Raw genomic sequence first — 27,576 nt, 5'->3', positions numbered from 1 at the left:
ATATAAGATTTAACTTATCCTAGCGTGTCAGAGCTTGAACAAGCAAGTGCTTGGGCAGAGCCTAAAGTGGAAAAAAATTCTCTGGTGAAGGCTGGGAATTAAAGAGCATGGAGCGCTCTTGCTGGTATTTAATCTGGTAAGCGAGCCTCAGAACCTGGGCATTATCCTGATATCAATACTTCCCAACCTCAGATACACAGTAAAGTCCTTGGAGGTGTAAAAAACACTATTACCTGCTAGGAATGATGGCTTATCTGGTAACAGTGAGCACCCCTATTGCCAAACTGTGGTTCCCAAGTGCCAAATTCCAGGCAAAGGAACCAGGTTCTTTGGTGGAGTACAAGATAAGCCCAGAACACAGTCACTACAGACAGCAAGTTGCTGCTAGTGAGTTCTGGGTTCCATAAATACTCAGAAGCCCAACAGAGGGTGGTTCCACTGGCCAACAGTGACTCCAGGAAGAAATAAGGACAAGAACTTCAGTGCATTGGTAACCATACAATACACTTAAAGCCATGAGTTCAAAATTCTCATGCATTGCCACGTGATGTGAGTGAGACAACTTGGGGCTCTTGATTTGTTGTTTTGGGATAAGTGTATGTGTATGCATATGCATGTGGAGGCCAGAAGTCAACTTCAGGTTCCTTGAGAGTTCCTTGAGAGAGTTGTCCACTTTTGTTTTTGAGATAAGATAGTCTTTCACTGAATGTGGAGCTCAACAAATAGGCTAGGCAAACTGGCTAGTGAGCCCCAGGGATGCATCCATCTCTGCCTCTCTGGTACTGTAACTATAAGTGCACACCATCCTTTTTTTTTTTTTTTTTTTTTTTAATGTGAGTGGCAGATCTTCATGCTGTGGGGCAAACATTTTTACCAACTGAGCTATCTCCCAACCCCCAATTGGGTATCTCAAAACATAAATATAGGGAAATTTTTCATCAGTCATTTCCTATTAGAACTTCACTGTAGAGCAGCCATAGCTGAAGTGAATGAAAGTGCTCCAGTTAGCATGAAAAATAGTAGAATTAGAATGTTGCCAGGTTGTAAACCTTCACTCCTCAGCAGATGTAGGTGTTGAATAATTTCTCAAAAAGAAAGATGACCAGATAACATAGACTCCCTGTCGGAGGAACATAAAGCTACTCTGATAAAATCAGGAGCACACACACACACACACACACACGCGCGCGCGCAGGAAATGTTCAGATTCTGAAATTCATGTAACAATTTACAAGAAAGACTGAGGACCCTCACAAGTAAACATATAGGCAATATAGGCAGGTGCTGGAGCAGTACTTTCTCTAGTCTAGAGGAACCACATATCCATTACAGAAGGTGGTGATAGCAGAGCCTGGAGTCATAAAGACCAAATGGTACAAACAGGTCAGTTCCACAGACAGCAAAACACAAACTCATAAAGTGTACAAGGGAATCAGAAATTTACACTGATATTTACTGATAAAGAATGTTTTAGCTGTAATAACAAGCCTAGCCTATTTGGTGAGTTCCAGATTCAGTGAAAGACTGCCTCAGAAACAAAGGTGGACAACTCCTGAGGAACAACACCTAAAGTTGACTTCTGGTCTCCATATGCATATATATACACATATCCCAAAACACAACAAATATTGTAGTGTTTTTTTCCCTCTCTCTTTTTTATTTCTTGTATGTGTGGCTTTGTTGTTGTTGTTGTTGTTTTTAATGCATTGCTGGGTATGGAACCCAGGTCTTTTTTGTATGTACTAAGCCAGAGCTCTACCACTGAACCACATCTTTGAATGTTTAGTCATCAGGGAGTGAAACTATTGCATAGGATTAGGAGGTATGGCCTTGTTGGAGTGTCACTGGAGGTGGGTTCTGAGGTTTCAAAAGCCCATGCCAAGGCCAGAGTCTGTCTCTTTCTTCTTCTCCTCTCTCTTTCCTCTCTTCCTCTCCTCTCCCTCTCTCTCCCTCCCTCCCTCTCTCCTCTCCTCTCCTCCCCCTCCCTCCCTTCCCCTCCCCTCCTCTTCTTCCTCCTCCTCCTCCTCTTCTTCTTCTTCTTCTTCCTCCTCCTCCTCCTCCTCCTTCTTCTTCTTTCTCTGTCTCTGTCTCTGTCTCTGTCTCTGTCTCTCTCTCTCTGTCTCTCTCTCTCTCTCTCTCTCTCTCTCTCTCTGTCTCTGTCTCTCTGTCTCTCTCTCTCTCTCTCTCTCTGCCTACAGATCAGAATTTAGGTCTCAACTACTGCTCCAGCACCTGCCTGTAAGCTGCCATGCTTCCCAACCCACCATGATGATAATGGACTAAGCAATCTCCCAGTTAAATCCTTTCTCTTATAAAGGACACCATGGTCATGGTGTCTCTTCACAGACTAAGATATAAACATTTTGTTTTGTTTTGTTTTGTTTTGTTTTGTTTTGTTTTGTTTTAAAGATCCCTTACTCTTCAGATATACATACTGAAATTTCACAGATGAAACAATTCTGATAGCTGATATTTGCTATAAGACACTGCTAAGGAGAAGGTGAAATTCTGGACTGAAGGCTGCTGAAGTGAGGTGAAAAGCACATGGGGGGGGGTCATTACATTATTCAACTGACTTTCACTTTGCTAATAGTCTGAAACTTTCCCTAATAATAAATTATAGAAAACACCAGGCCCAACTCTAGAGGTTCAAACTCATTAGTTTGGATTTTGGCTAGGGCACTGGTAGTTTTTTAAGGTTCCCAGGTGATTTTAATCCTCAGTCATGGCTGAGAACTAGCTTGATCTTTTGAGTAAAAGATGCCAAGGCCTATGTTAGGACCATGACTGAGGCAGAGGCCACAGCTGATGAAAGGACTCAAGAGGTCAAGGAGCTGAGCACATGGTCCCTGAGCATGGAGGAAGAATGAGGAAGAGGTAAGGGTTGAAGACACTGCAAAGACTTCAACTTCTAGTAACTGATAAGCAGGGAACATTCTTGGGGGCTGCAATTTTGGGGACCTGGAAAAAGCAGCTGTATGTGTTAGGTATGTTGACCTGATGGTGGAACTTTAGTGGAGATGTCTACTCCAGTACACTTTACTTATTGGGTTTAGAGACCACATGGAAACTCTGAAGAAACATAAAAGTAGGGAAGCACCCTAAACAGAGATAGAGGCCATGTGAGTCTCTACGAAACAATAGTATCTTGAGTGTACCTTTGAGAAGAGATCCCAGATGATCCTACTCCCTTCACAGGGCTTCCCTATTGCTCTCCCTGCCCCACTAGAGCCCTTCTTAATCTCCAACCCCAGATAGAAATCCAAAAGGTAGTTGATCAGGCCATGAGCCTAAGGGGCTATGGCCATCCTAATCAAAGGCTAAGGGACTCCTGAGTGTTTTTTAGTAATCTTCCTAAAAACTCATTCATTTGTTAAACAAATGAGAGATAACACAGCTGAAGGAAGTCCTGGGAACATAAGATATTGCCACCTAATTGTCTTGAAACAGCCAATAGGCATTCACTGAACAGGAGTTTATTGATGTTACCTGTGTTCAGGGAACTCTCCTGGATGGGGTGAACATGAAGCTCAAAAGCAAAAAGCTTGCATTCCCAAGGGAAATAGACAGTAAACCAGCAAACAAAAATACTAGCTGTGTATTTTACCTGAAGCACTTCAGCTGGAGGAAAAGCAACAGCACCCAAGAGCTTTCTCAACATTACAAACTTTCCCAGTTTCCCAAAGAACAAGAGTTTAGATTCTTCACATTTCAAAACCATCAGGCCTATCTTTATTTCCTCTTGACAAAAAAACAAAACAAAACAAAACAAAACAAAAAACAAAAAAACAAAAACCACTTGCGGAACACAGAAGACTCAAGGGCCACTTGGCAGGGACTTACCACTAAGTCCAGGAACTGAATGTAGCACTCCAGCCCAGGCCTGGTTTCACAGAACTGTCGAAAAAGCAGTCTCCCAATTGGTTGCTTGTCACATAGATTATAGTAATCTCTGTCTGGAGAAAAAGACAAGAAAAGTGTGGTGAATTGGGTCCAGAATTCTGGGTAGATGGAGTAGGATAATACAGAACTGATGTCATTATCCTCTAGGGTCTGCAGACCCACAGAGAGAAGTCTAGAACAAAGAATGGTGACAGGCCACACCTGGCTCTGTTTTGCAGTACTATCATTTCTATAAGAACATACTAGTGGTTCTGGCAATTATGGCTCTACTTCCTATTTGACCAAACAACATGAAACAGAGCCTGATTCTGGTGACTGAATAAAGGTTTCAGGCTCATGGCCTAAGCCAAGCCAACCAGTACGTTTTCTTGTTCTGGAGGCCAGTGCCTACAGTGGTGTCCTTGACCTTGTGTGAAAAGATGCTATGAGAAGGAGGCTGAATCAGGGCATCATAACTGAGAAAACAGCAGATTTAGTCTATTTTAATATCCAGATACCTAAATCAAATCATGCCTGTAGCCCACACCACAACTGAAAGACTGATTTAAGAGAAGACATTCTCTCTGTTTAGGGCAATTAAAAAAAATCATAAATTACTTATAACTCAAACCATTCTACTGGATAGAGTTTTGTACTAGTTCTTGTTGTTGTTGTTGTTGTTGTTGTTGTTGTTTATTGCTTTTTTTTCTCCCAGTTTTACCCAGTTGGAGCAAAGTCCACTCTTTGGATGCTTCTAATGAAATCGTGCATTTCCCAGATGAATATGTACAAAAACAAAAAATGACTATCTTAAGTCACCAAGAGGGTTCTGAAGAAGAAACAAGGTGATCCACCCAGCCCACCACCAAGAGCTAAAGTGCTAGCGCTGGGTGTTTTGTTAGTTCAATAGGCACACTGTACCCTCTTTTGACCCTCTTTGTTTTCCCTCCTATGAAAAACAAAATGCATATTTGGGGCTGGGAACAGGATTCTTTCCTTGCAATGACACTACAGAATCTTTGAGCTTTCACTGGTCAGAGGATGCTTGAGGCATTGATTGATGCATGCTGTCCCAGATGCTCCCCAACACTGGGTATTTTGACAGATGCCCCTCAAACTGACAAGAGCTTGGAATCAACTTGGTAGAGAAGAAGAGCTTAGTCCTTAGCTGTTAGGGAGCAGGGACAACTATATACTAGTGGGGGGCAGGGGGGCTGTTATTAGCCTGGATGTAAATTATTTTAATCTATTTCATCTTTTTTTCTAGGGAATATCCTCTCCCAAAACCTCTGAACAAATTCCCACCAAACCTTCTGGTTCTGGAATGCTGGTACCTCCTAAGTTCTGAAGATGGTTTGTGACTCAGCCTTAGCAAATCAGAGTCTCCTATCTTCTAGCCATAATGACAGATTCAAAAATGGGCAAATGCAGCCAACAGTGGTGGTGCATATTTGTAATCACAGTACTCAAGAGGCAGAGGTATAGATATCTGTGAGTTGGAGGCCAGGCTGGTCTACATAGAGAGAGTTCTAGGGGAGTCAGGGCTACACAGAGAAACCCTTCCTCTTAAACCAAAAAAGAATGGGTAAATGACTCAGTCTCATCTAATCATAACCTTCATTCTCCTCAACACAATGATAAGGTTAAGCATAGGCACTTGACACAATAACAGCCAAATTGGAGGCCTGTTTCCTCCGTAAGTTCAGAGAGTGGTTCATTTCCCAGACCTAGCCACTACAGTTAAGGCACGTGATACTAGCCCTGGAACTGCTTCTAAAACTTCCTGGAAAGAGGCTTGCTGATTTCCAGTGTGCTGAGGACTTAGGACTGACAAGATTTTTTTTTTTTTTTTTTTAATTCCAGGCAGGTAGAGCCTAAAGCCTGGGCATTCATGTCTGACATTAACTACAAAGAGTATATGTACACTGCTCTTTTAATGAGCAAATGGCTCAAAAGCAGGGGCTATTTTGGTAGGAACTCATGGGTTACAAATATATACAGAAGTCACTCACAAATGTGGCTTTCTGTAAAGCAGATACTTTGATCAACATGAATGAGCCCCATGACAAGTTATCCTCTATGTGGCCCCTCCCCAGCTGCTTGCTTCAGTCTAGACCAGCGCTGAACTCTTGCCTTAACTCTACCCTTCAATGTAGGCACAGGCTCCAAATCTCCAGGCACAGACAGTTCACACATAGCCACTCCATCAAGCATTTAGTCTCACTGTGTGCCAGGTTCTGAGGAGGCAGAGAAGGGGACTACCCAGGTAGAAGACACAACATGGTGCATATGGATGAGCAAACATGATCTAAGTGATAGTTATGAAACGGTATGCTAAAGGAGAGTGGTTGTCAGTCACAGGAGGAATCATGGCCACTGTGGTTCATGGCAGGTCAGTAGTCTGTACCTGTAAGCACAAGGCTCAGTACACAGTCTAGTGCTCACTGACTCCTACTCAGCACTCCCTACCCTGCCCCCAACACACCCTGGGGAAGAAAAACAAACCTTTGTACCTTTCCCCAATCAAGGAGCTTTCCCTATAAAATTCTGGAAACAGAGCAAATTACCATGTATCAAACTTCAGTGTTACTCAATTATAGGACAGGGCACAATACCTCTTCTTTTATTTGAGCAAGGTAACCCCCTGTTTCCAAAAGCAATTATGAGATTTCATGTACCATATTGTGACTAAGAGTTCATCTGACAGAATTTCTTCCCCCACATATGGTGTTTCCTGTCAGTGTGGAAACAAGGCTGATATAAACACAGGCACAGTAAACATCATGTGTTTCTGACATAAGTTGTCAGAAACACACACACACACAAACACACACACACACACACACACACACCATCTCAAATACAAACCCTACAGAAGATCTCAAACAAGAAAACAACTTACTAGTTGGCCAGTAAAGGTCAAAGGAACCAGGGATTGTCTTTCCAGGTTTTGTTCTTAGCCTCCAATAAGAATCTGGTATTCTTATCCACAAAAGCAAGTGAACTCAGATTCCTTTAGGAACAGATTCAGCCATAGTAGGAAGAATATGGACATGGGAATGGTCAAAGTGACAGGAGGACATGCAAAGCAAAGTTCCTAGTGTGTGGCAAGACTAATGTGAAGGGCAGATAGTCCCTGCAAAGTCTAATGATAACGAAGCTGGAGACATGAGGAGGAACTATGCAGAGTGGCCGAGGGTGGGGGGGGGGAGTAGACTCTATGATCTTGCAGCAGTGCTGATTGTGCTCACAATCAGGTTTACAGTGTTTCCTGGGAACTGCCAAGAGGGCAGAAGACAATCTGTAAATCTGTACATACCAGGAACATGCACACTGCATATGCAACACACACACACACACACACACACACACACACACACACACACACACACATCCCAACTCTTATAAAACCTGAATCCTTGCCTTGGGTCATGTCCATGACCCAAGCACTCTGACTTTGTTTTTTTGCTTCATTTATTCAGCCATTAAACTCTTTTCTAAGGATTCTTACTTCTTGGTACTAGAAAGCTCTTGTAATTTGAAAGATCACTTCTTGAATTCAGGATAGAGTATGTAACCACTACAGGGTGTCACAGAGTAGACATTGAGGAATGTACTTAAAGAAAGTACAAGGTGTTTGAGGATAGGGGCCAAGGCACAAAGGAACAAGTGTCAGCAAGTTGTGTTAAGTGGCAGGATGAATATACCTGATAAGTAAGTGCCTCAATACCTATGTTCAAACACACAGTACAGCAAGCCACTTCTTTACCTATCTTCCCAGGTTAGGCTGATATCTGTCAAGATATCAACGAACTGAAGGCATAACAGAACCAAAGGCAATGTCTTCAGATCTTTGCTTTAGCAACATTCGGGTGCCTGATCTGGGCCTCTCACAAGTCAAAGACACCAAAGTACTGGCTAGAAGCAGTCTCACCTGTCATCACTCCATGAAATCATGGGCTTGAGTTTCTAGGCCTTTCTAGGCCTCAGTTCCTCATCTACAAAATAAAGGCATCAGAATGATCAGCTGCTGAGTCTCTTCACAGACTGGAGCCCTCTTTGACTGCAGTTTCACAAATGATTAGAGGTCTCAAGATAGCTTCCAAGTCCAATACTAAAGTTCACTTTTACCCAGCATTCCAAAGCTCTATTTTTGTCCACTCTTGGTGACAATGCCTGGTCTGGTGTATTTCCTCCTGAATCTAAGGCAAAGGTTGGTAAAATTTTGTGAAGTCTAGTAGTAAATATCTTAGCTTTCAAAGGTTGTATGATTTGGGTCATAGTTATTCAACAACACAGTTGTAATGAAAAGTCCCCCTGACACTGTACGAATTGTCTATGAGAATTCTGTATCTCATAAAATTATATTTATAAAGCAGGTGGAGAGCCACAATTTGATCACATGCTAATCTCTGTTTTCACCTCCATCCTCTTTGCAATGTAATGTGATGCTGACCTGATTCCTTTGTCACCTGAACATATGACCAATAGAAAAGGAAAGCAGACTTGAGTCAGAAAAGTCAAATCCATTCCAGGTGGAATCCAGTCCCTTTCCAGAGTCCAGTGACTCCTGGACATATAACAATATACACATGAAAAACCATGAGATGCCACATTCTGCAATCAAATACCACTTAACACTCAAGCCAAACAAACAGACATCAAGAGCAAACACAGCATGGATAAACCCAAGCAGCACTGTGTACATTCCAAGATCTGGAAGGAAAAGCTACATGCACAGTGGATCCCAAAAGTCTCAAACTCAAAAAAGTCAAATCCACAGTGACCAAAATCAGAACAATAATGGGAGATCAGGAAATTCATGACAGAGGCACATGAAGGAAGTCGAATATGATGAAAATATCCTATGCTCTGACTCTGGTGATTACATAGCTGTACATGTTTATAAAAAGTCATTTAATTATACACTTGAAATTGATTACTACACCACAGTCAAGCAGTAACATTTCAATAAAGATAACCAAAGGATGGCACAGGTTCTCTGATCTCTCCCCCCACCCCTCTCTGGAAGGCAGTGGCTGGGGGAAAGCACTGGAGGTTGGGGTCATGCTGATATCAGACTGTCCGGTGATAGCAACAGGCAATTTACAGGGTTGATACTTTAGACAGAACAAAACTTAAATATCTGGGGCCAGCAAGAATGCCCAGCAAGAAACTCTGAACTCTTCTAACTCTTAAGTGTACATACAGACAGACAGAGAGAGATAAACATTTTGGTAACTAACTCCTGCTGGCAGCAGAAGAGTATTAACTAACAATTAATTGTTAGAGTTCTTTTCTCTATTTCCCAGGAGACTCACCTCTCACTAGCCAGGTGAGAGGGAGGCCTGAAGCAATTAAATCTTTGTGAAATCAGGAAAAGAAAATCATGCTCACAGAAAAAAATAACTTACACAGGCAATATGCACAAAACCACACACACACACACACACACACACACACACACACACACACAGACATGTCGGGCCCAACCACCTGTCTCAACTACACCACAAATATTCACATTCATGCATACTTACATACACACCTATACTTGCAAATGCATATATATATAAAAATTTGGTGGATGGAATAAAAAGCCCACACAAGCAAGTTTCACTGTGCAAGCAACAGCAAAGAAAGAACTTACTCACTCATTCTGGATGAAAAATAAGTTCCAACTTTTATTGCTTAAAGAAAGAAAAAAAACTACCTTTTGGTTGAGAAAAAAAAAAAACCTATCCTTGTTAGTAAGAAGAAACTTGTTGTTAAGAAAAAATCTGTCTCATGGTAAGAAGAAGTCTGCCTGCTCTGTCTCTGTCTTTGTTCTGCTCCTATTCTGGTTCTCTTCTGCTTCTGCTCCTATTGTCATCGTTCCTAGTTCTTGTACTTTGTCAGAATACATGATCACATGGTAGTCCAAGCATCTCTTTTCAAAAGTTCACAGCAAGTTCAAACATAAATTCAAATCATACATTGAATAAGAAGTTGCAACAGAAATGTTTACATGTGTTTCCATTAAGACTAGTTATCTATGTAAACATTCATTATCTGCCACTAGCTCCACAGGTTCATTAAGAGTTTGAAACAATAATTCTTATGTCTAAGTTAGCACGGTTCTGTCAAGAGGCAAATTATCTGCTTAGTGTCTCATTAGTATTGAAGTTTTGTACAGATAAATCTAGTCAATATTTTATCTTGTGTCCTTGCACATACAATAAATGGTTCATTCCCAGTTGACGACCTTAAGTTATCAGATAATAGCTTCTCATTCAGCCTAAAAGGAATGTTTTCCCTGATCAAAAATCTGTTTCAACCCTGCTTTCTACTTTAGTGCAATTAACACTTGACATATGAAAGTTTACAGAGCCCTAATTGCAGCCTTCATACTTAGGGGGCTCAAAATTACTTGTATAAATTTACTAAATTTATAGTATCATTATTAGGAATTAAGAAATCTTCTATTGATTTCAATTGAGGAGCAAGAAGCAGGGGGCAGGAGCCACAGGGGAAAAATGCAGCCATCATCAGTACTGCCTTAGGTGTCAGTGCAGTTGCTGCCTTAGCACCTGGGAAGGATTCCCTGCCACAGGATAGTGTGCTGGGAGAGGAGCTGGGAGGTTCCTTTGTGTGGTGATTATTGTTTAAACAATGGAGGGGGCAGAGCAAAAAGAAGTTAAGGAATAGAACAGATTTCTCTACTTTAAAAAAGAAAGAAAGAACTCATCTATTTGTCTACATAGCATTATTACACTACAGTACATCTTCATTAATCTACAAAAAATGTGCAATAGGGTGGGCTAGTGCCCAGAAATTTTTATATTGATTTAATAATGACAGGAAAGGCATATCAGTTGCAAGAATCAATCTTGAGATGAGGATTCTGAAAGCCTTGTAATTCAAAATTATGCAGACCACGCAATATGATATGTCATCTCCAGAATGACAATTGTATGACTTTAGCCTTTCCTAAATGGCTCCTGACATAAGCTTGCTTCTTCAGCCATAAAGTGAGAAAATCCTAACTATGGACTCGCTTGAGGGCTCCAAGGAGGGACATGTCTGCATCCTCCAGGAACTAGGGTTCCCCAGACTCCTTCAGATGAACTAGACCTAAAATTTCCAGGTGGGATCCAGATCTGTGTTTGAACATGCTGTCCCAGTTTGGGAACAATTCCCCTCTCCTAAGGTGACATTCCTAGATATCTAGTCCATCACAGATGGAGATACACATATAAACTCACACCACTAGCAAGCCTGATAATACCTGACTGCCTAGAATGAACTGGGTATGAGGAATAAAGTCTGTCTATAGTTACCAAGATAAGAAGCAGCAGAATTACTCTGGTTTTCAGAAAATATCTGTTTGGTTTGCTTTTTTCTTTGTTTGTTTGTTGAGACAGGGTTTCTCTGTGTAGCCCTGGCTGTCCTGGACCTTACTCTGTAGATCAGACTGGCCTCCAACTCAGAGATCCACCTGCCTGCCTCTACCTCCTAAGTGCTAGGATTAAAGGTGTTCACCGCCATATTAGAGCTTCTTCTCTTGAAATCTTAAGGGTTTAGCAATACATTAACCTAGAGTGGCTGGTGCCTAGTTTGTGGTTATAAAATGAAACAACAACAACAAAGAATGAAGGTACAGTCACATCAAGTTGAGCAAGCAGCGTCCCATAGAACAACAAATGTCTATATCCAGCCATATCCAAAGCCATAGGTTTTAGTCCTGTTTTGTTTGTTTGTTTGTTTGTTACATGAACCAACAGATTCCCTTTTACCCTTAAGCTCATTTATTTTAAGTTTCAGTTTATTACAACAAAAATGAGCTGACTAATAACCCATTCAGCCCTGAACAGTATTTGGATGACTGAAAATGAAAGCCTACGCACAAAATCTGTTACAGCAAGGTCCTGTGCCACTCACAATTAAGCACGGCTTCCCCTTCCACTCAAAGCTGGATCTGCACAGAGATTCTAGAAAGTATGTTTTCACTGATGACTAGTACACCATCTTGGAAATATCCAAACATCCCATCCTTCTTGCATCCCAGAGGCAGATGGGGCTGCGTGACTGGGCAAGAACTCCTACAGAGCTCGTGATGTTGGAATCTGAGTCCTACCTGTATCCTTCAGCTTAGCGTATGGATATCCTCAGCTGGGTGTGGATTTTGCCAATTCTCTATCATGGCTGCCTTTCACAGCAGGTGGTTACAATTTATAGTAGTGTATAGAGACCACAGTGCTTGAGATATCCCCTCTATATAACAGGATTACCCAACTACCCACAGAAATAATGCTGATAGTCAGCAAGTGGCCCTGGGTATTATGTTTGTCTTGGGTAAATCCCTTTCCAGAGGCTCAACTACCCCATGAACTGCTGACACTAACACATAGGAGCACCCCACCCAGTCCCAGCATATGGTCTGTCCTGTGTGAATAGCAGCCAGGATGACAGATGATAGAAATGAAGGCTTTTACAGCATTGAAGTCTCCAAAAGGTAAGTAAATAGAACCAATGAAAAAAAGCTTGACACCCTGACAACATGAAAGCAGGCTCTCAAGCTGAGTTGCCTTTCTGTCCTTGAGCCACTAGATTCAAGCTCTGGGAGGGCTTGGATCTATTACCAGCTTTGCCTTGCATGAAGACCCTCGCTCTGAATGAAGCCACATGTCTCTCAATAGCTCATGCCTGTGGTTAAGAACTTAATTCCCTTAAGACTCAGAAACAGTAATGATATTGATAGTGAAGATAAATAAATGTTGTCATTGTTTTCATTCTTTTCCAGTTACGTGAAATGGGACCATACTTTCTTAATTAAGACTCTGTGGTATGTGGGCACTTAGTGGGCAACCAGATCTCCCCAACAGAAGGCCAGAACACAGACATAGAGGACACCAGAGCTCCCTTCTGATATCCACAAGACCCGAGTTCAACAATGACTACCCAATACCCACCCCACCCCCTGGGGCTTTTGGAGTCTCGGCCACAATCCTTCTATAGCAAACATGGAACATCCATGGGTGGCAGTGTAGGGAGGGGTGACCATGACTGGAACCTGCTTAGGACTGTTTTCATTGTTGCCCCAGGCACTCCTTGAACTTGAGCCAAGGAAAACGTAGGTTCCATTTCAGGAATAAGAGCAAGAATGAAATGTGGCTTCCTGAGGAAATGGAAATGTTAACACCGGAGTGAAATGAAACCACATGTTATAGTAAACTGGGGGTGGAGGTGGGGAGGCCCCCCAAAAGGATTCCTGCTGCCATCTCTCCACCAGATAGATACTCATGTCATTGTACTTTATTTAACTGTATTTCCCTGAAGCACCAGGCTATTGGCAAGGAAATAAGTTCTTCATGGTCCCTAAGACAATATAGGAAACCCATGTGGAGACTGGATTAAAGTCCACAAGCCTCCATTCTACCACATTCCAGATCTGATACAATAAACAGAGAAGGTGATTTGAAATCAACTTTCTCTCAAATTTTCCTGCCAAAGCTGGAAAAAGCAGTCTGGCTTTTGCTCTGAGGAAAAATAGTCTGTGACGTTAGAGAGGAGTGATAGCATCCTGAGTAAGGGCAGTTCCTCACAGTCTGCCCCCTGGAAGGAGCAGGAAAAGGGAAACATTTGGTATTTAGTTAGCAACAGCTGAGCTGGTTCTGATTACTTCAAGAATGATGTTGTATATGAATAAAAATGACATATGGCACATTACACAAACACACCCTCACCAAATGCCATCTTCCTGTGCCTCTTTCCCCCTCATTCTGGTCTCTAGTTTTACCAGTGCCTTGTGCTTGTCACATATCTTGGGAATATCATAAATAGAAGCCCAGATTTTACACAGTTGGTGGCACTTAGAGAAGTCACATGTCAAAGCCAATGTGTTTTTGGAGTCCAGGTTGCCAGTAGGAGGGAAAGAAGAGTGCATGCCTGTAGCTTTGAAGAAAGAAGATTTAGGTACCATGGGCTGCAGGGGCAGGGTGCTTTTGGATGACCCGCAAAGTATATCAGAAAGGCATCTGGAAGTCCAGGAAGGGGCTATGGCTGAGATTGGCAGAGTGTGGAGATATGGTATTCATACTAGGGCCCCTACAAAGTACCATAACCTCAGTCAGGCAATGACCTCCTCCTCATTCGTAAAGTACAAAAAGCAGAGAACTTAGATATTTTTTCACAGTAGGAATGGAATGAAGAACTAGTAAATTAAGGGGTAGGGTGAGGGAGATGGGAGGACCAGTTAGGGGAGACAGGCCCAGAATCCTAGGAAGAGCTGGAGACAGACTCAGGGTCTGGGTTCCAGGTCTGACTCTCTAACACTGGACTTGAACTGCTCTTATCTGCTCCAAAGCATCTCAGTGACTGAAAACCTCACTTCTGCACACTACTCAGAAGACATGATACCCTGCAGCAGAAAAGTCACCTGGAACATCAGTGCTGCTTCTTCTGAATGCTGGGAGCAAGTAGGAAACATAAATGCAAATCCTATGCTTGTTTTTATTTTAATAAACTTTCACAAATTTTAAGTTTCACAAATGTTGAAATTTTCACAAATGAAGAGCCTGGAAAGCAAAGATCTTTGACCGTCAGTCATCCAGTTTTGTGCAGGGAGTAAAAAACGGGTGGTGCTCAGAACTCGTTTTACTTCACAAGCTGAGTCAGAACTTCCAAGTGATTTAAGACCAGGCCTGCCACAGAGCAACCAAGGACAGCCTGGCTTAGGGTGGATGATGCTCTCCACGCTGGGGCCCTGCTGCAACCATCCTAGGGATGCCATCCCTTTACTCAGACATTCTTTCACTTGGTTGTTTATTTGTTTGTTTTCTCTCAGACCTGTACAGTTTTAAGAGAGTCAATATCCGGGCCACTCCCAGACAGAATGAATGTTTTGTGAAAGTTTACCAGATGGTTCCAACACTAAATTCCCTATAAGGTCTGGCTCTCTACTGTGTACCTACAGCAGCACTTGGTGCAAGCAGCAGAATGGGTGTATGCACAAAAAGAATGAGCTATGGAGCAGCAAACTAATGGAAGCAACAGTCCTACTTCCAAATCTCAGGCCATTCCTTGGACATCCCTTCATGGTCAATATACTGGAAATCAGGGTCATCCAAAAGCACTAGGTGATAGTTAATTGTTTTTTGTTTTTGTTTTGTTTTTTGGTTTTTCGAGACAGTGTTTCTCTGTGCAGCCCAAGCTATCCTGGAACTCACTCTTTAGACCAGGCTGGCCTTGAACTCAGAAATCCGCCTGCCTCTGCCTCCTAAGTGCTGGGATTAAAGGTGTGAGCCACCACTGTCAGGCTAGTTAATTGTTAGTAATATGCCTCCTATTCAACAGCAACAAAGGAAGACCAGGTGACTTGCTAGATTCTCAGTACCAGTCAGAGCTACAGCATCCCCAACCCTGACCAGGTGTCCCTGCTTCTTCCTGGGCCACTGGCCAGGATATAGTAAGGCTAAAAGCTATGCAGCCAAATGTAGCTTGAGAAGTGAATGCCTGGGAAGGTGGAGGTAATAATAGTCTCCCAAAAGTCCTGATGTCTCTAGGTTAGCAGTTTCTCAGTCCTCAACATGATTCCCAATGGAAAATTCAGTCTTAGCCTGTGTATTCATGGCAGGCATTTCACTAATCAGTGCCCAAGACTCTTTTCTCAATCTGTTGCAAAGACACCAGTCTTAGCAGGAAACTCAATCTGCTCTTCAGTTCTCATTCTTGGTTTGCAGAGAAAAAAAAATACAGGAAGGCCCTCCTCTATTTCTTCCTCCAAGCCATCATGGGTTTGACCCGTTGGAATATAACCCAGATCTTTGGTATAGTTTGGCAAATATCAAACTACATCAACTCCTTCTTTCAAACCTTCCACCTGTGATTAGCCTGGCTTTAGTCTAATGAGGGGTTGTAAATGCTAAAGAGGGAAATGGAGGTGTGCTCGCAGGCATAAGAGTTTACCCAATGTCTGTTTCAAACAGAGATCAGAGGAAGAAGGTGTTTTACTAGGATCTAGTACAGGGGAGCAGAGATCTAGACTTAGATATTGCTTAGAAATGTCACCTGTTGATGTTGGGACTGTGTGTGCATAAGCATGTACATGTGTGTATGTAATGTGGGAGTACACATACATGTGAATGAGCATGTGTGAAATCCAGAAGCCAATGCTGGGTTTCTTCCTCAATTACTGTCTATTGTATTTTCTAATACATTCTCATTGAACCTGGAGCTCACCAATTCACATAGACTGGCTGACCAGAAAGTTCCAGGGATCCATCTAGCTCTACCTCCTCAGTGTCTCCTTGGTGTCAGGAATAGGGGCATGCACTACTGCATCTAGCCTAATGCATGGGTGCTAGAGATCTAAATTCAGATCCTCATGCTTGTATTGATGAAGCCACCTCTCCAGTTTCTGATGTCAGAATTTAGATATAAAGATTTTTTTTGTCAGAGCTACTTTTAGGAAAGAGAGAGGTTTAGGTCAGACAGTGGCCTTCCTATTTTGCTACCAGGTATATAAAATAATAATAATAATAATAATAATAATAATAATAATAATAATAATAATAATAAAACTGAAGCAATAGTAGGTAACAAAAAAACAGAGCTACTTTGCTGTATGTTAAACAGCATCCTAGACACCACATGCCTGTCTCATGTAGCCTTCATAATTGTCTATGGGAAGGTATTATCTTAGTTAAGGTTTCCATTGCTATAAAGAGATACCATGACCAAGGCAACTCTTATAAAGGACAACATCTAATTGGGGCTGGCTTACTGGTTCTGAGGTTCAGTCCATTATCATCATGGTACCGTCCAGGCAGGCATGGTACTAGAGGAGCCAAGAGTTTTACATCTTGACCAGAAGGCAGCTAAGAGAAGACTGGCTCTTTCAAGCAGCTAGGAGAAGGTCTCAAAGCCCCCTCAGTGACACTTTCTCAAACAAAGCCAAACCTACTCCAAGAAGGCCACACTTCCTAATAATGCCACCCCCTGGGCCAAACCACCACAGGTACTATAACCACTCTGTATTTCAGATGCTTGAAAATAAAGTCCTAATTAGAGTCAGCATAAGGTCAAGGAGGAAGAGGCAGTGCTAGGGTTTGACCACAGTTTCTGCTGACTACAGATCTAGTCTGCATTTCTTAGCTTCTTGAAATCCACAGTAACAACAGACAAGGACCTGAATCTAAAAAGTAGGTGATATTATGTCAATGCCACCAGGTGACAACCTTCATAGGGAATAAGAGGTACCCAAGAATGATAGCTAATATGTCAAGCTACAGGATCTAGAATCACCTAGGAGACAAAGCTCTGAGTATTCCTGTGAGGGAGTCTCTGGATTAGGTTAGGCTCTTGGCACGTCTGTGTGGAACTGTCTACATTGAGATGAGAAGACCTATTCACTGTGGGCAGCACTATTCTATGGGTTGAGGTCCAGAACTGAATTAAAAGGAGAATGTGTGCTGTGTAGGAGCATTCATTTCACCACTTCCTTTTTGCAGATGCAATGTAACCAGCTGCCTCAAGCTCTTTCAAGCCATGCCTTCCCCATCATCAGACCTTGTACCCTTAAATATGTGCCAAGATAAACCCTTTCTCCTTTAAGTTGCTTTTGTCAGGGTATAATTATCATAGCAACAGGAAAAGTAACTAAGACACTAAGTAATCCAGATATCTGTGGGTCCATTTAGGTCTAGACTGCCTCTGCCCTGAGTCCAGAGCAGCCATCCTCCAGAAGATAAGGTCTGGAAAAACATGACTGCCCATGACTAGCTGTCAAATAGGTACCTACATGCACTTGCCAGTCCAGCTAAGAGATTGAGTTGGGATGCCCTCCTAGTCTTGTCACAGAAAGCGGGACTTGACTTCACCTCCCTGAATCTTCACTTCTGTGTCATGTACCACACAGGATTGTGCAACTCACATTTTGTCTCATGCCTTTGGCTACTGTTCTAAGAAGCAGCCTTGCCTCCTTAGTTAAGCTATAAGTCCTATCTGTCTTACTATCTTTTACCTGTAGTGTTTGGGACAGTCTACATTCTTATGAAATCACTAATAAATTATACAAATAAGAATGATTTAAAAAGTAAAAGCCCTGAGAACTTGTCCAAACAAAACTGGTGTTCCTTCAAGTCCCAAGTATCCCAAAGGAGAGACTTTAAGTCAACAGGACAGGAATATAAACAGGGTTAGTCTGCCTCAGAGTCAGCAGAGGACTAGAATGCTTCATTTCTCAAACATCCAGGATCCTAGCACAGAGCCAGACACAGAGTCAGGAGAAATGACTCTTGCTGATCCAGTAAATGAATAGATTAGGACCTAATAATACAGGGCCAGACACTCATATGGTTGAGGCAGGAGATTTCTATGAATTCAAGGACAACCTGGGTTATATAGTGAGTTTCAGGTACAGTAAGAGCTAAAGTTGTAGCTGAGTTGGTACTTGTCTAATACAAACAAGGCCTTGGGTTTGATTCACAATAACATATTTACAGGTATGTTGATACACACCTGTAATTCTAACCCTTGAGAAATAGAAATAGGAAATCAGAAGTTAAAGGTCATCTTTGCCTACATGCCCAGGCTTTGAGACCTGTCTGAGCTACATAAAACCCACTGCAGCAATAGCTAGTGAATGGCTGCATGTGAATATTGCAATTCCAAATTTGACCCTATGCTAGGCCAGGCTATGTTCAGCTTTAAAAGAAACAAAGTCCCTTCCATGTGAGCAACAGATGAATAAGGGCAAGTCCTTTATTAAAATTTCAAGGCCCTAGGCTGTCAACATGATTCAGAGTGTAAAGACACCTGCCACCAATTCCAACAACCTTGGATTTGAGTCCCAGGATCCATATAGAGCTTAGTACTGCATGTTGCCCTCTAATCTCACATTTGCAGAATGGCATCCGTAAATCCCAACCCATAAATAAAGTGTAATTTTAAAATTTGAAAAAAAAAAAAAACATTCAAAGGAGCTGGAGAGATCACTCAGCACTTAAGGGCACTTGTTGCTCTTACAGAGAACATAGGTTTGGTTCCCAGCACACAAATGTAGGATTACAACCACTCCAGTTCTAGGGGATTCAGCTGCTTCTTCTGATCTTTGCAGGAACCAGGCATATACACAGTGCACTGTATGCATAAAGGCAAAATTCTTATACTTATAAGATAAAAATAAATAAATCTTTATTTTACAAAATAGGACTTTTTTTCTTTTATGTATATGCTAGAAATTGAACCTGAGTCCTCTGGAAGAGCAGCCAGAGCTTTTAACAGCTGAGCCATCTCTCCAGCCCCCCCAAATAAATAAATCTTTTTTTTTTAATTCCAAAATCCTCACTAAAGGACCCCACCCAAGTCTGGTTCAGGGACCCCACTGAAGGCCATTCTAGCCTCCTTCCTCATACCTGACACCTTGAACACCACAAGGCAGAGCTGCTCTGTCAGCCCAGAAGCCTGTGATGGATGCCATACAGGTGTCTTATATAAATCTTCAAGGGCCTTCTCTGCATGGAGCCAAGTAGACACTTTAATCATCAGGGCAAAGAAAACAAAATGCCTCATGAATTTTCATTTTTATCTCAGTAAAAGAGCACAATCAATTCGTCAGCATGCAGCACCACTTCTTGCCAAATACCACTTATTTTAGATTAAAGCTTTCTCGGCTATACAAACACTGAATAGACACAGGCAGAACCCCGAACACATGCTTCTCTTTGCTTCTTCCCATTTTAAGAGTTCCCACATCTCATAACTGTCTGGACCCCATCAACTTCCTCATAGCTGGCACACTGCTCCCTGGTTCTGCTCCTTTCTTCCCTTTGGCAGCCTTGAAACAGATATTTACCTGATGGGAAACCTAAAAGAAATCCTCCCAGGTGACTTAAAATGAGTGATACCTGGGAAAAGGAAAAAAGTTACTGGGCTGATCAAAACCACAATTTTGGTGAAATCCTTGTTTCTAACTAGTCTTGAACCCACTATGGCTGCTTGTCACTGAAAATTTCCATATTGGAACTGTCCATGTTTCTTGGTTTTCCTTCTAAGCAATTAATTGGAAAAAGGATTTGCTCGGGAAAATATAATAATAAAGGTAAATTCAGAACTTCTCAAAACCACTTTGTCACATTGAAAGCTCCCCAGGTAAGCACTCATACGCCTGGGTTCGGAAAGACTGGGCTGTACCTATGCTTTGTACTGAGCAAGGACCCCTAGGGTTGGTGACTGGTGCTCACCAGGGCAGCACAGCTTAAGTCACTGCCTCTAGGAAGAGAAAATGTTCTAAGTATCTATTTCCTCCCAAAAGCAGTACCTAAATCTCCGACTTGAAAGCACAATTTACATACAATGTTCAAAGTTAGAGTTAGGGCAGAAGAACCAACAGGTCACTCTGACCTCTAGGCTCAATCTAAGAAGTTGCAGATCTCCACCTCAGAAGGAATTCTTCTGGATGTACTTTATGCTGGTTGTTAATTGCCTCACTTTCTACCCCATCATATAGGCATCCTCACTTCTTCAGTTTGTTTGGAAGGGGGTGACTTCTCCCATCCCTTTGTGTATAAGTGTGCACAGGTGTATATGCATATTTATACATGTGAGTGCATACATGTGGAGAGCAGAGGTCAATTTTAGGTATTCTTCAGGACTTTTCCCCTTTGTTCTGGTTTTTAAATTTTTATACATTATTGTGTGTGTGCGTGTGTGTGTGTGTGTGTGTGTGTGTGTGTGTGTGTGTGTCGGGGGCGGGGGATGATTGCACACTGGCACAATGTGTACGTGCAGATCGAAAAAATAGTTATTTTTTGAGACAGCATCTTTCATAGGGACCAGGGTCTAGCCAGCAAGCCCCAGAGATCCTCTTGTTTCTACCTCTCCAGTTCTAGGATTACAAGCATGTACCATTACATCCAACTTATTACAGGGGTACTCGGAATCAAACTCAAGTCTTCATGATTGGTCTCTTTAAAACCAATCCACTTTGTGCTCTGCATGGTATTAGACATGGTGATTAGGCATTAGTGATTTAAGCAGAAACAACTACCATCCCTGACCAAAGCGCTCTAAGCTTTTCCCTGATGGTGATCAGTTTTAGGTCAGGAATGAGATAGTAGAGAGACAGGAGCAGGAAAACACTGGGAGATCATCTAGAGTCATATGTGGGCTCTTCCCTTTTCTCCAACTCCCACAGTGCAGAATACTGACAAGGTGGGGTCATCTTGAACCATATCAATGAAGACAACATCCAACAAACTGTTAACTAAATGATAAATAAATAGAGGCTAAAAACTTAATAATCAAAGATAAGAGTTTCCATAAAAATCCTAGCCCTCACAGTACATTGCTCCTTAAGAGAGAAGTAGTTTCTCATTGAAGTTAATTTATCAGTTTTAGTGGATGGGGAAGGGGAGTGTCTTTGTTATAGCAACTGAACCTACATTGTCTGACACACTATGTACTAAATGTATGGCCTCCACCACAAAGATTTATTTTCTGGGACCTAAATGGATCTCATAAGTATGGATCAACATATTTAGCATACTGCCTGACATATGGCAGATTCTCTGTTAATACCATTTATCTACTATAAGCACTAGACATTCATGCCATATTTCTTTTATTTACTACCTTCATCAACTGCCCATAAGGGGTTAGCTGAAACAGAGGGTTCACCTGCTTATATCCACTAAGTCTGAACAATTTCAGATGGTGCTTTGTCAGGCAATGCAAGCCCCAGGTGTTGCTTCAAATGCAGTGTACCCACTGACTTCTTTCAACTTGACCTATAATAGTGCATTAAGGCCTCATTCCTCTCATGGTGCAAATAAAAGACTGAGGAATTAAGGTCCTCAAATATCTAAAAACACATGTTTACCTCAAGATGGTAGAGGAAGAAGGACCACTGCCAAGTTCTAGATCACCCTGTTGTATATATCACTTTCTAGGTTAGCCAGGGTTTCACAGTAAGAATCTGCCTTAACAAATAAATAAAAGCAGCATATTTCCAAGGATATAGCTTTTTGTGGCTATGGGATCTCCAACTTCATGCCAGAGTAATAGGAGAGACTTTAACAGCAGAGGTCAACATAGTGCCTGCAGCTGCCACTTGTTTTTCCTATATGTGTAGGGACTGGGGCTTTTATCTGCAACAAGTGTTTTGTCCCTGGGAACATACAGAGCTTTCATTCTGTAGGTTATATCCAAGAGTCTGAGGGACCATACTTACTCTGCTCATTAAACAAAGAGCTATAAAACCAGTGAATGGACCATCATCTATGATTTGGTCTAAAGTTGGAATCACAAGAGAAAAAACAGAATATGGAGCAAGAGAACAGCTCTGAAAGCAGAAATTTTGGATAATGCTTTATAACTTACATACATATAATTGGATCAATAAAAACTTTTTAGAAAAAAAGAAATGAAGGTCAATCTAAGAAAAGAAGGGTTTATCTGGGCTCACAGATTAAGAAAAGATGCAGTCCGTCAAGGTGTAAAAGACATGGAAGTGGGAAAGTAGAGCAGCTGATCACATTTCATCTACAGTCAGGAAGCAATGAATGCTAGTGCTCAACTCTCTACTTACTATCACTAAGACCCTAGTGCATGGCTTAGTGTTGCCAAAGTCAGAGTAGGTCTTCTATCCTTAGTTAAAACTCTCTAGAAATATCCTCAGAGAAATGTACAGGGTTGTGTCTCCTTGAGAATTTTAAATGCAGTTGATAGTGAAGAATAATCATCACAAGAGCCAACTGTGGTGTTACCCAATGTTCATTTACTTCCCACTTCCTATTCTGAGGCCACTGTACTACATCCAAAATTGAGTATTGCCAATCAACTCTCACAGAACTGGTGAATGGTAACCTGGACTTAGACCTCTGCAGTGTGACCAAGGCAACAGGAATCCAAACTGATGCCTTTCTTGAGGCTCAAGGATTTGAGAGGCAGGATTAGTAGTCATGGCCAGTATAAACATCTGCCTGACTTTTAAGTGCCAAACTGCACAGCCAGACACTGCTATAAGATGCCTTGATGATGGTGTCTCAGCTTGTGTTTTACAAGAAACAGATCTTCAGACTTGACATAGGTCCCCTTGTAGCCCCCAAGTAGTACTGAATTGGTTTCCAGCTCAAGGGAATATGCCCAGAGCAAAGCAACAGCTTCCACAGTAAAAGGCCACACTGCCTTCTTTTGGGCAATTTATCTTTGTAGCATAAATAGGGCTAACCAGTATTTATGAGCAAATGACCAGGTCTTGCCCAGTCCTTCTCTGCCATTTAAAAGGGGAAAACATCACTTCAAGATTAGACTCTGACCTTTGAGAGGGTGAAGGGTCTAGCATTACTTCACTATTTAAACTGAAGACTCCAGGTGTCCCTGGTTCCTTCATACCTCACAGGTCATGGGGAATTTTTCTTTCCCTAGCCTGACTCTCGCCCACATACTGTTCTTGTATGGGCATGGTTGCTTTTCCATCTTCTCTGACAGTGAGGAACCCACAAATAGGTCAGCATTTGTAAGTGGCTAAAGAGAAGGTTGTCAGAGCAAATTTTGGTAAAGTAACCTTCCTTTGTCAACTTTCAGAAGAGTTCCCTATGAGAAGGTAAATCTCCCTACAGACTCTGCTGAAGAGCTGGCTGAAAGTTCTTTCCTACTTCCCTTCCTTCCGTCCGTCCTTCCATCCTTTCTTTCCTTCCCTCTCTCCCTCACTCCCTTCTCTCTCTCTCTCTCTCTCTCTCTCTCTCTCTCTCTCTCTCTCTCTCTCTCTCTTCAGGAGAAGGAGAGGGGTGCAGATGTCATAGCATGTGTGTGGAGATTAAAGGACAATTCGTAGGGAACCCCTATTGGCTGAGTCTTCTCACCAGTCCTGACTTCTGATTATTTCCACCTCTGAACATCTCCAGCTGCATTCCAACATTAATTTACTTATTTGAACACAAATTACACTTTTCTAATTTTTTCATATAATATGGATCTGCTATTTATTTCAGTCTGAAAAGTTTTTTATTCTTCAAATCCACTTTGTTCTTTATTATACCTTCTTTCTCACTCATCTTTTCAAGTCTATCTTACACTGCTTTTAATTTTTTCTTATTTTTAATTGTATGTATGTATGTAGTAGACATGTAGTATGCATGAGTAGACATGTGTATACATGATTACAGTGCCCTTGGACAACAGAAGAAAGTGTTAGAACTGGAGTTAAAGGCCATTGTGAACCACTTGACATGAGCTCTGGGAATCATACTCATGAGATCCTTTAAAAAAAGCAGTATTTTCTTTTAACTGTTGAGCCATCTCTCTCAACCTCTTATACACTTCTTGAGATATACATACATACATACATACATCTCCATATATCCATATGCTGCTTATGAAGGGGTGGATCTGCATAAAGGCCTTATCACTATTCCAACTAACAGAACATGATAAATGTGATTCTTATGATTTCAGAGGTTAGGCCACAAAACAGGTATAGCTTTTATCTCTTGAAATGCTCCTTTGTATCAACCACCATATTGTAGGGGGAGCCTTGGACACACAGTATGGCCACACAGACCCACCAACAGCCAGACAAGCAAGTGAATTAGACTTTCAGTTCTCAGCTTTAAAAAATCTTAAAACTGAGATTTAAAACACTATGTAGAGGAAATTAAACATCTGAACTTTACTATGTTTGAACCCCAACCCAGAGACTCTGTAGAAAAAAGGGTTGCTCTATACCTCCTCATCATTTGATTATAGTAACTGGGATGCTCCCTAGCATATCTATAGTGACTAACTAGTCTGGCAGATAGTAGTTGTTTAATAAATAGTTGACTTTGTGAATGAAGTACATTAGTAACATATTATTCTCCTATAATCTATAGCTGTCTCTTCAAAAAAAAAAAAAGTCCTATGACCATTACCAGACAACCTCAGTCCTCAGTTCAAAAAAGGATTACTCTCCTTTTTTTCCCAATTTTTATTAGGTATTTACTTCATTTACATTTTAAATGCTATCCCCAAAGTCCCCTATACTCCCCCCACATCCGCTTCCCTACCCACCCACTTCCCCTTCTTGGCCCTGGTGTTCCCCTGTACTGGGGTATATAAAGTTTACAAGACCAAGGGGCCTCTCTTCCCAATGATGGCTGACTAGACCATCTTCTGCTACATATGCAGCTAGAGACATGAGCTCTAGGGGTGCTGGTTAGTTCATATTGTTGTTCCACCTATAGGGTTGCAGCCCCTTTCAGCTCCTTGGGTACTTTCTCTAGCTCCAGGATTACTCTCTTGAGTTCCAGTGAATGAAAGTCCCCAGCAATTCAGAGAGGGCAGACTTCTTCACTCCCAGCTCTTTAGTAAGCTAGGGGGATTTGCCACACTGCTTCTTATCCTCGGGGATCCACCTTCAATGAAAACAGGCCACTCTTCTCTCAGGTTTCCAAACAAATATTGTTCTTGGCTGGGGAGCTGCCATTTTGTTTTTCTCATAAACCAGGCACTTCTAGGACAGTGGTTCTCAACCTGTGGGTCACGACCACTTTGATGGTCAATGATCCTTTCACAGGAGTTGCCTAAGACCATCTTCATATCAGATATTTGGATTATGATTCATAACAGTAGCAAAATTACAGTCATCAAGTAGCAACAAAAATAATCTTATGGTTGGGGTGACTACAACATAAGGAACTTAAGGGGCCACAACATTAGGAAAGTTGAGAACCACTGTTCTGGGACAAAAGTGATGTGGAAGAAAGGGCATCTGGCTCATTAATCTAAAGCTAAAGCCAAACACACATAGAAATCATGTTTAGATGTCCACTGACAAGAACAGGTAGCACAGCACCCATCCCAGAATCCATGGATCTCTGAGGCTCCTCATGTATGTGTGTGCGTGCGTGGGTGTATACAGGCCAAAGAAACAGGGTTTCTCATCTCTTAGTGGCCTGGAACTGGCCAAGAAGACTAGACTGGCTGGCCAGTGAGCCCCAGAGATCTGCCTGTATCTACCTTTATACTTATGAGATTACAAGTGTACCACCACACTCAGTTTTTGTACATGGGATCTGAGGTGGAACTCAGGATCTTATGCTTGTACAGAAACACTTTTACATACTGTACAATCTCCCTACTGACTGCTTTCTGAAATGTGTCACACCTCCCTCACCCTATCACAATCTAGCCTTCACTGCCAGGAGCCAGACTGGACCTGCTAAATCCAAGGTAAAAGTGGGCTGATCGTGAGAAAGTCAAGACAGGCTTTCTATTTCTAGAGCAGAACATCAACAGTTGCCAGAAGCAGGCTCGGCAGGACCTGCCTTAATGGCAAATGAACCTGCTGTAATTAGCATATTAATAACATTTGATTTCTAACACCCCAAGAAATCTCTCTCCAACCTCTTTACCACAAGGCTCTGTGGTAATCACAGAACAAAGAGCACAGGAGGAAACTATCAGTGTGTAGCCCCCACCCACTTCAGGAATTCCTCACACAAGCTTCTCCTAGCTTTCGTCCCACAGACCAGCATCCTGACTCCTTCCAAGTAGAAAGGGCTCATTTCAGACCCAGGTGAACACACTGATTCTAGAAGAGGCTTTCTGGAAGCAAGCTCTGAGACTTGCAGCTCTGAGGATCAATCAGGGTGAACTGAGAGATGAGAAGCCCAGGGTGAACACAAGCTTTAGTGCATAAGGAGAGGGGCAGAGAGGATGGGCTACCAAAGCTCCACACTTGCCATAGGCTGTATTGGACAACCTCCCACTAAAGAAAGGGCTCTATGAAATTAGATGGCAGCTGGCCCAGGGAGCAGGTGAGAGGCTGGCTCTGAGCTTTGCTTGTGCTGTTTAGAGGGTGGCCTCTAGAAAGCTGAACTAGTTTGGATTCAAAAGTGTCTCTGATCTTTTCAAGCTAAAGACATGGTGGGTGGGCTATGGCTATATGCTCTAATTAAACACAAAAACCCACCTGAACAAACAAAAACAGACATATGAGCTAGCCCTCATTGCCTGGTGATTTTTTCCTCTCCATTTAACTGATGGGTTCTTTAGTAGTCACAGCACAAAAAGCACTTTAAGGGCAGGACTTTGGTTATCCACACCCATATTCGTGTGTGGACAGACTCCCTGACAACCAGGTGGCCAGTGAACTGAAAGGGTGGGTGATCAACTTCTAGAAAAACTCTCATGATGGTTGATTGTTGAAAGAATTGTGAAGGTACCCTTTTTTCTTTTTTCTACTTCCTTGAAACAATGTGGTGGCTGGAGCTGCAGCAGCCAAGTTAGATCAGAAAACATCTGTAGAGCAGAGACATAGGAGCCTGGGTCCCTGCTGACAAACAAGAGGCAACAAACTTACTTACTGGAGATATCATTCATACAAGAAATTGTTCAAGATACTCACACTCAAACTTTTAGTCAAAGGGCATGATCTTGTCTGGATTCAGATAACATTCTATGCTACTCTCAAACATCCCTTACTACAGCCTACAATTCACCTAGTCGTTTGGCCCAAGAAACTTCGCAGGATTACATCCTAGGGTGGAAAGAATCATCTCTTTGATTGATGCTACATGGAAACAGTAGTTAAGAGTTTAATCAGGAGCTGGGCATGGTGGCACATGCCTTTAATCCCAGCGCTCGGGAGGCAGAGGCAGGCAGATTTCTGAGTTTGAGGCCAGCCTGGTCTACAAAGTGAGTTCCAGGACAGCCAGGGCTACACAGAGAAAC

At 42.1% G+C, this 27,576-nt stretch overlaps 1 protein-coding gene and 1 non-coding gene across 3 annotated transcripts in view; one reads left to right on the top strand and one right to left on the bottom strand.

The window, feature by feature from the left end:
* Grk5 (G protein-coupled receptor kinase 5) overlaps positions 1–27,576 on the bottom strand; it is a 208,227-nt gene that overhangs the window by 74,696 nt on the left and 105,955 nt on the right. For both annotated transcript variants that reach the window (XR_003845398.1, XM_021205323.2), the window contains exon 3: positions 3,844–3,956. Coding sequence is in view for 1 of the 2 variants with exons in the window: in XM_021205323.2 (XP_021060982.1) it covers positions 3,844–3,956 (113 nt within the window). In the remaining variant the exon portion in view is untranslated. The remainder of the gene's footprint in view (positions 1–3,843; positions 3,957–27,576) is intronic.
* Positions 21,862–21,990, top strand: LOC115062892. Its single transcript, XR_003842800.1, has one exon. It is a non-coding gene; the product is annotated as a small nucleolar RNA SNORA44 (small nucleolar RNA).

This window comes from Mus pahari, chromosome 1, assembly GCF_900095145.1.
Source record: "Mus pahari chromosome 1, PAHARI_EIJ_v1.1, whole genome shotgun sequence".
Lineage (NCBI taxonomy): Eukaryota > Metazoa > Chordata > Mammalia > Rodentia > Muridae > Mus > Mus pahari.
This window is presented reverse-complemented; position numbering and strand designations above follow the sequence as displayed.